This window comes from Eptatretus burgeri, chromosome 16 (genome assembly GCF_056783735.1).
Source record: "Eptatretus burgeri isolate ZD-2024b chromosome 16, Ebu_testis_v1, whole genome shotgun sequence".
In the NCBI taxonomy this organism is placed as follows: domain Eukaryota; kingdom Metazoa; phylum Chordata; class Myxini; order Myxiniformes; family Myxinidae; genus Eptatretus; species Eptatretus burgeri.
Window position 1 is genome coordinate 61,026,681 of NC_140976.1, and position 9,907 is coordinate 61,036,587.

The 9,907-nt window shown below is 42.6% G+C and overlaps 1 protein-coding gene across 1 annotated transcript in view; it reads left to right on the plus strand.

The window, feature by feature from the left end:
• LOC147011167 (kinase suppressor of Ras 2-like) overlaps positions 1-8,504 on the plus strand; it is a 36,041-nt gene extending 27,537 nt beyond the window's left edge. The window contains exon 5 of the mRNA XM_085858601.1: positions 5,750-8,504. Within this exon, the coding sequence (XP_085714727.1) occupies positions 5,750-5,756 (7 nt within the window). The 3' untranslated portion in view covers positions 5,757-8,504. The remainder of the gene's footprint in view (positions 1-5,749) is intronic.
• Positions 8,505-9,907: the final 1,403 nt, after the last annotated feature.

The window sequence follows — 9,907 nt, forward strand, 5'->3', positions numbered from 1 at the left end:
CAGTTCACAGAGATCACCCTGCATCGCAGTGACAAAGTCAAGACTATGGGAGATAAGAACAGCATCAACGTCAGGGGGGCAAAACACAGAGGTGAATCCCACTCTCTTCTTCAACAGGATCACTTGTGTCCTCAAGACAAGTTCTGACATGAAGCAGTTCATATCATATGAGCTGGCTCCTCAACCTCCAACCCTGTTTCATAATGGTGCCATGCAGAAACCAACCAAGAGTGCCCTAGGTACTCTCCTCAAGTCATTTGCCCCTGTACAACCCAACATTCCAAACAACTGCCAGTTTGTCATAGATGGAGGCCATCTGTTGCAGTCAGTAGTCTGGCCACAGCCATCAACCTATGGAGGTGTTTGCCAGTGCTACATTGCCTACATCCTGAAGCACTATGGGGTTGGCACTACGACTGTGTTCGATGTCTACAGAACCGTCTCCACCAAGGCAGCAGAGCAACTACGCAGGGCAAAGAAGTCAACAAACATGGACCTGTACAAGTTATGCTGCAAGAACCCCACAACACTCTACAGAGTTGACAACATTCAAGCAAGCATTGGTGACACAAGTAAATATCTGATGGTGCTGCATGCCATAACTAGATGTGACACCGTGTCTGCTCTGTATCGCCAAGGGAAGCGCAAGGCATTCAATCTGGTGCATAACAATAAGGAGTATGACCTACTCAACACATTCATCAACGTGGAGAGCACTCATCAGCAAGTACAAGAAGCAGGTGAAAGCTTCCTCCTGAAGCTCTATGGTGCATCTAGTTGTGCATCACTGGACGTGTTCCGCTACATCGCCGACAACAAGGCAATCAGCAGAACGTCACTTTCCTCAACGTTCCAGTTGGCAACTTTGCCTCCAACAAGTGCTACAGCCAAGCAACATTCCTTCAGAACATATCTCACTATTCAGGAATGGATGGGGGAGGCCCTTGCAGCCAGCAGCATGGGGATGGAAACTGGAGTACATCCTGACTCCAGTTGACATTGACCGTCCCATTACTCCAGACACTCTGCTCAACATGATCTCTTGTGGCTGAAGAGCAGATGTCTGTGGAGTGTCATGTGGCTGCAGGAAGATGGGGGTGCACTGCTCTGCCCTGTGTACAAAGTGCACTGGTCAAACCTGCAACAATGCAGCACCAATGCCATCCTTGCTGGATGCCGAGGGAGAAACTGAAGAATCAACTCCTGTTTCTCCAGAAACTGATGATGATGATGACTGAGGGTGAACATGTGTCATGTTGTAAATACGTTTCACAAGTTTTAACATTTGTAATTGTTTTTTGTTAATTTATTTAATACAATACATGAATATTGGATTCGCTATATATGCTAGATATCCATTATTGTCGGGTTTTCCGTGTGTGTGTGTGTGTGTGTGTGTGTGTGTGTGTGTGTGTGTGTGTGTGTGTGTGTGTGTGTGTGTGTGTGTGTGTGTGTGTGTGTGTGTGTGTGTGTGTGTGTGTGTGTGTGTGTGTGTGTGTGTCTGCAATGCGAGGCTCCACAGCACGAACCAGCAAACCGATTTCGATGAAACTTTGCCAACATGTGCAGTATTTGTTGGGAATGTGCGCGTTTGAATTTTGTTGCCGAGCAACCACCCGTTGCTGTGCAGTGGCCGGAAAACCGCGTACAGTATTTTCAATACTTGTCCTTCAGTTTTGAAGGTAGAGAAACGAGACTTCGGAAGTTCTACAGACATCTTTGAGAAAAAGTGCCTGTTCTGCAATCCCATCACCAAGTTACTTGGGAAAGGCAAGCGGGAAGTGTTGGGGACCTGTATGACTGACATGGGTGAGGAAAGCATAAAAAATGCAGCTGAACTTGCGCAAGATAACGTGATGCTTGCAAAGCTCGGAGGTCTCGACATGAAGGCAAAGGAAGTACGATATCACCACTCCTGCAGGAGAAATTACATACATCATTGCCAAACCGCAGTACAGAAAGATGACGACATGATTTCTTCAAAGTTGGCCACTCACAAAGCAGCATTCCAGGAACTCCAGAAGCATATTGATGTAACCTTGGTGTCAAATCAAGGAGCAGAATGCCTGTCATCATTGCATGTGCGCTGCCTCACCTTGCTTGGAGACGATGAGACGACATATCCCGCTAGAAGCTTGGCCGACAAGATCCTGAAAACATATCCAAATGAACTGACCAGTCATTGTGTAAGTCACAAGACGGGGACAATCATACATAATGCTAACCTCAGTCAAGATGCCGCAATCAGGCGTGGAAATTTTGATGACCATGCAGTACAAGAAGCTGCATTCTACCTTTGGTCCCTGATATTGAAGGTTCAAAGCACACAGGATGACTTACCAAGGCCAAGCACAACGGAGGCGTTGGAAGTAGGACAGCTTGGGGTTTCAAGTGAAAGGCCAGGAGTTGTGTGATAATTTCACACCAGAGAGCTTCGACGATCAAGCTCGCTTCGAGAAACCAATCAGCAGAAGGAAGATCAAGAACTTTGCGAGTGCTGCTGTGAAGAAAAACATCACCATCAAGGACCAGAAGGTAGTCGAACTACAAGGGACCAGAGACCTGTTTGGAAGGCTACTCTACATCAGTACGTTGGAAAGGATAGATATTGAGAAAGTCTTTCAATATCCACCGACTCCAATTCCACTCGCCCTGGCGCATGTGGATGGTAGCATCAACAAAACTGACAAGTCAAAGCTTCTGTACAAGCTGGAGGGAATGGTTGAAAGTGAGAAACCAGGAGATATTGACGTCACATTAGTCGATGTGATGTTCCTGCGACACACATTGCTGAATCTCCCTCCCACATTTGGTGGGGTATCTGAAGTAATCCTCCGACGGTTGTGCGAGATGTCACCACGCACTGATCCTGTTTGTGATACGTACATCACTCCGAGTATCAAAGAGGCTGAGCGAAACAGACGAGGGGTCAGAAGAAATGGCGATTGCTGTGACAGGTCCTGAACAGAAGCGGCCTCAGAATTGGCAAACAGCTCTTCAGTCATGTTCTTTCAAAGCAGGATTCCTTCGCTTCCTCGCAAACAAATGGAAGAACAACAGATATGCTAGCATACTGAAGGATCACATTGTGGTCATGGGTCTAGATGGTGTCTGCTACACGTTCAGAGAAAACGGAGGGAGTGTATTCAGAGAAGACACAGAGGCATTGAACTGCCAACATGAAGAAACTGACACTCGACTTGTGTTTTATCTTGATCATATCATGCAAGTATCACCAGCAGCAACGATGAGGGTCAGAAGCAACGACACGGACGTCCTCGTGGTTCTGTTGTGCTACGCAGGTGCCGCACACGACTGCCCAAACGTATAGATGGATCTTGGACTCAGCAGTAACAACACCAGGCGATACATCAGTATTCCCAAACTGGTTGATGAATTGGAGTCTACTGTCCTGCAAGCTCTTCCTGGACTTCATGCATTTACTGGTACCGACTTCACAGCATCCTTCATGAACAAAGGAAAACAGAGACCCCTTGACATCATGATGAAACACGAACAGTTCATCTCAGCGTTTGCCATGCTCGGCGAGCACCACAATGTGCCTGATGAAACAGTTTTGACAATTGAGCATTTGTATGCTCGCTGTATGGGAAACAACTTGCTCAGCGTTGACACTACCTGCTATGTTATGTTTCAACACAAATATGTGCCAAGACAGCTGGGGGATCTCCTGGAGAAGATCAAGGGTGTAAACCCAAGCAGCATGCCACCTTGTCGATCCGTTCTGATCAAGAAAATCAAGAGAGCAAATTATGTTGCCTCTCTGTGGAAGAAAGCTGCACGTCAAGATCCATCAAGCTAATGTGGCCAGCCGTGCCAACACGGATGGATCCTGGTTGATGGAAGCTTCGCAATCGATTGGTTTGATGGTGATCAGATGCCACGCCATATCAGCCAGTTCCTCAGTGAAAAGGAATCCGTCATCGAATCAGAGGACGACGAGGATGTGGAAATGTCGTACGGAGAACTTTTGTATGGATCAGATGAATCGGATGTGGACGACGATGATTGGAGATGAGCAAAATGGAAAGCTCATTGTGTGATGACGGTCCAGATGCATTCATGGATTCATTATAAAACCGAAGATTACCAAGACACTTATCCAGATCTATAGGAACATATTGAACAAAAATCAATAGATTAGCATTCTCATTTTCCAAACTTCTCAACACATTGCTATTAATACACATGGATGACAACTATTTCATTTACAAGACAGATATATCTGATTATCATGATTATGTTGTTGTACATTGTTAACAATTTTGTCATATTATGATAATGTCAATAAATCGCTATATTGTAATTAAAACGTAACCTCGACTTATTTTACATTTACATGTATATTCCAAGAATCATCGGAAATTGTGATATTTTCCAAGTAACCCCACGTATACTCTTTTTTTTCTTTTTTTTCATTACTCTGCAAAATATAATCCGTTTTGCATGATTGTTTTTGCATCGGAAAGGGGAATGATAGTTCTTCAAAATAGTACATTTGTTTTGTAAATAATCCTCTTGAAAACTTCAGGATTGGAAAAAATATATAAGGTGATAAAACGCGCCGGTAAGCAAAATTGGGGTTGATCATTGAAATCAGGCTAATCAAACTTTTTTGAAGTCAAATTGAGAAACAGAATAGTTCATAGAACCTGGCCAAGGATAAGCTTTAGCATGATCTCATTTTTGGGTGTAGCTATTGGGCTTGAGTCAAAATTAATTACTTATAGAGTTCGTTAGGAACGTTTATGAAACGAAATGCGTTCACGGGAAATTACAGGGTACCCCTACAAAAACGCAATTTGTGGAAAACTGTCCAAGTGGATTTTTATCAGACCAGCATATTCCTTTCTACAGACATTTTCACTCCAGAAACAACTCTCAGACCTTTTGGTGAACAAAACACAAATAAACCTTTGTGGGCTCTTTGACTATATAGGCTTTGGGTGGTGGGTGGTTGAGGGCTTGGGGTTGGGAGGGAGCTGTGGACCTGGAGTTTAGGGGGGTTCAGTACTTGAGAGGACAGAGCACTGGGGGTGGGGGTCAGAGGGGGGACAGAGACCTGGGAGAGGGAGCTTGCGGACTTGGGGTCGGGAGAGATCTTGAAGACTTTGATCTGGGAAAGGGGAGGGTGGGGGTGGGTGGCTTGAGTACTTGAAGTTGCATTTTACATTGCGCATAATTTCCACGAGTCCCTGCCATTACGCTGTTAAAGGACATTCCTAGCGAACTCCCTAAATATTCCACACTTTTTGGAATGAATTCCTTTAGAACAGCCTGGTGGAAACTGCTCTTTAGAAGTATTGGAACAGTGAAGTCAAATTTGTTATGATTGCTATCCATCCATCCATTGTTTATTATTGCTCAGGTGTTTCTTATTGCATTTATTGTTCACACATAAAAGAGCTGTGAATGTCTAGTCTTCGTTTTAGCCTTTGCTAAAACCAAGACTTTTTTTTTTGCCTTGGGAGTCAGAAGGCATAAAGAAGCTAACATGAAGACCAAATAACTGTCGTTGAAAGAAAAGCAAGCAATTTGGAAGCGGAAAGAACAGAATAACTCCATGAGAACCATAGCACAAAAATTGGGCAGAACAAAAATAGAGGCCTTCTTCTTGGTCTTCCTCCATGAGAGTTCAGGAGGATATATATAATTAGTTATTAGTTAATATAATTGTGTTGTACTGTGAAATCCTTTTACAGTTTACCCACCCCCTTTGCCTTCCCAGGTTATAGCTGGAATCGAACCCTGGCTGTGCTGTTTTCTGCGAAAAGGTGGAACGAATGATGTGGCAGATCTGGGGCAAACTGAAAAATGGAGAAAACATTTCTACCCTCAACTGAAAATTCTGCCCTTATCTGAGACCACCTGTTTGTCAGGGTGCTTGGTTTTTCACACAAATTATTCAAACACTTTTGTTGTGAGGAAAGTATGGGTTGTTATAGCCGGAGGAATAGGTGATCAGTGAAAACGAGGGTGGCACCATCTTCCTCCAGTCCTTCGCAAAGAGCCATTGGCCATGTTTGCATGATGTTGCTTGCATGTCGCTATGGCAAAGTGAAGTACTTTCAGCATTCTTGTTTTGACATGAATTAACAACTTTTTTTTCTTCTTCGCCACGACTCCTCGTCGCGATTAACAAGAAAGATTTTGAAAATCTGAAGTTGGCCCAACTTTTTCTGTTTACACTGCAAAGATTATCTGAGCAAGTGACGACCTGCTGTCGAGAGAGATTTTGGTGTGATGTTGCCATTGCCATGAATGTCTTTTCTTTGCATGGCAGGGCTCAGGTTTTCTACACGACCAGGTCTAAGTCAATGGTGTGCAGGTCAAAGGTCTTACAAACATGTACATGCTTTATCGACTAAAAATAAAAATAAAAAAAGTAATTCATAGCAAAAACATTTGAAGAATAATACTTGTGACCTCGGCTGAGCTTACTCTGCGGAATTGTTCAAGGAAGTGCCAAATAATAACGTTATCCATGACCTTTCCAGAAGAACGCTTGTTAGCGAGATAAGCACTGGAATTTCAGATATTTTAAAAGAAATCCTTATTATCGTCATATTATTTGCTATTTATTTTATTTTATTACTTGAGTTAGGTTTTTTTTTCTGCACCCACTTTATCATTGTGTGAATGGTGTTTACAGGTAGTTATGATGGATTCGTAGTTGTTTGGAAGTGGAAAAGTTTGATAGGGAAGTGTTTTATTTGACTCGGTTTATATTTGATTTGCTTTTGAAAAGAGAAGATATTTTTATTGAAAAGGTGTTTTTTTGTTGCCTTGTAGCTTTTGATGTGCAATGTATATTTTGTTAGGTTTCTGAAATTTTTACTTCCGCCTCAGCATAAAAATGTTAGAGAGAAGCAGTTGATTCAAAATCGCGCAACATTCGAAAACGTAGATGCAGAGGAGTGACGCCATATCTGTGTCATTTGATGTTTATGTACCATCTCCAAAAACTTGGGCTGATTATACACATTGGGGTGGAATAGCTTTTAAAAGGTGAAAGTATATTTTAAAAAAAATTAACCATTTGGGCCTATAATCTATCCGGTTACAAAGGGATCGTGCAAGCTGTGAAAACGGTGGCCAGAAACGGGTTTACGTTGCAAAAAAAAATAAATAAATAGAATTATCTTTTTCTTCAACTGCTTACTATGCACCGATTTTAAAATGGAACTCTTGGGGCCAAAGGAATGTACTTTTCTCGTCACGATGGTTTCGGAATGTTTTCATAGGCCGGGCTGTGGCTCAACGTGTTGGGCTGAATTTGGAAACGTGCGTTTTGTGAAACTTTGTACTTTTTGGGGTTTTTGCATCATTTGAAGAATGCAGGTGCATCTGTGAATGTGATACAGTGTATGTGTAGCCGCTTGGTTTTCTTTTCGATATCAGAAGGTTGATTTGAAAAATGCCGAGAAGTTTTTGTATCAGGCCACTTTAAACTTCAAGGCGCCTCACCTGTCCTGAATAACGGTGTAGATTATTTCCCTTTTAACCTCAGAGTTTTTCTTTATAGTGTAATGTTAGTTTAGTTCATAGCTACGTCGTTTATTTGTAGATGGAATCCTCAAATCTTTATCCTGTTCTTTCATCTTCCTTTTGCGGGTTTTTTATTTTTATTTTTGTGAATCGAGGAACTGTTGATGTAAATTAGAAAATAAATAAATAAAAAATTGCTACAGCCTTACGTAGTAGGGCTGCATGTGAGGGATGCCGTTGCAGATTATCCGCATCCTCTCCGACCTGAAGCCATGTACCTTGCAGACTGTAAAGTTGTCGCATCATTTCCGCAATCATTTGTGAAATTTCAGTCACGACCGACCGTTGTGTTAAAGCTAAGCACTTGGAGCCGAGATAAAAAAAAAAATTTGGATGTTAGATACTGGGATGGTAATGCAAAACGAAGGTGTGTGTGTGCGTGAGCTTGAAATTTATTGTGAAATTGAGTTTTGCATCACTGTTTCCGTGTTTAACCACAAAGCACGCGAGTTTCACTTGTACAATTCTCTTATTTTTGCATATTCTTTTTCTTTTTCATTCTGAATCTCGTTTGGCGACTCTCGTTGAGCAGACTTGGTCACTGCATGTGCTGATGTCACACCATTTCCAAAATCATTTGCTTGGCACTGACTTTGAAGAAGCTGTGAATTTTAAATAGAAGAAAACTGGCAGGTGTTGACACAAGTGAGGTGGAATAAATAAATAATTTGTGGTTATGGTTGAGGGGGCCATTGTTGTTTCCATGTACATTTTGTATAAAAAGTTTGTAATATTTTCTATATGTGGGCCTTTGTTTACCATAACTTAAATAAGTTATTTAAGATGTCCTGTTTTGTTGTTGTACCCTGTTTGGGTTATTTTACAATCCCTTTGTGATGATACGTGTGTGATTTCTTTGCATGTGATCTCAGAAAAAGCTTTGTGTTTCATTACTGGAAATGCTCATTGTTTACAGAATAAAAATATCATCTGGACTTGGTATAGTTCTTTCACTGCAAGTTACAAATGGTGTACTACATCGAGTCTTCTTCTTCCTTCATACCGTGAAAACCATCGAGAGTATTGTTAGCCCCCGTTGGACTTGGTCCGAAACGGGGGCTTATGGATTGGGTCTCATCCGTCCATCCGGACAACCCTCGGCAGCCATATCTCGGATATGTATGGACCAATTCTGTTCATGTTTGGCAAAAAGACAATACATGGTAGTATACAGATGCACATCCGTTTTGTTTCGAGAACAGATCAAAGATGGACGACTGGCGGCCATTTTAGTTGTGAAAACCCGATTTGAGCACGTCCTCAACCATTCCTCGGACATGCATTTACCGATGTTGTTCAAACTTGGCACACAGATTAAGAATGATGACTTGCGTATGTCTGCCGTTTATTTTTGAGATCAGATTTAAGATGGCCGACTAGTGGCCATCTTGTTACTTAAAAATGCCCCCAACCATTTATTCGACATGACTGGTCTGATTTTATTCAACTTAGCACAAGCACAAGGAAATTTTTGCACAGGAGGAGGCCATTTGGCCCATCATGCCTGTGCCGCTCCAATACCAGATTTAATAAATCCGTCAATACCCCTTCCCATCGTATGCAGCCTTTTGGCTGCTCCACTGGTGCTCATTTCGCCGACCTCGGAAGGATGACAGGCTGAGTCATCCCCCTGGTGTTCATTCAGCAGCCAATGGGGCTTGAATTCAGGACCCTAGGACCCCAAGCCACCACCCAAACCGCTAAACCAACACCAGGTTGGCACAGTACATAATGGCATACACGTGCACCTCAATTTATTTTGCGATCTGATCAAAGATGGCTGACTGGTAAACTGGCGGCCATTTTAGTTGTAAAAGAAAACAAAAAACCTGGTATTGAGTACGTCCTCAACCATTCCTCGGACATGAATTTACCGATCTTGTTCAAACTTGGCGCACAGATAAGAAATGATGGCTTATACAAGCACGTCCTTTTTTCGAAATCGGCTCAGAGATGGCCGACTGGCAGCCATTTTGTTACTTAAACGTGTCTCCAACCATTCCTTGAATATACTGCACATGGTCTGATTTTGTTCAAACTTGGCAAGTGTCACATGTCACAAATGTTCTTCCATGTCACATGACCACTCAAGTCAGTTGCACAAACGCATAAATCTTGTAAATATGGGCTCGCCCTTGAACTCTGTACAGCAAAATTACTAAAACCATGGGGGGCTGTGGCATTTTAAGTCGTTTTCTCCTTGTTTGCAGACTGGGGTTTCTTAGCCACCGCGACCCTTTTGTTACCCTTGCCAAAACAGAGGGTATTGTGTTTGGGTCGATTTGTTTGTCTGCACAGAACTTTCGTGTTTTTCTCCGCAACTACTTGTCGGATTGAG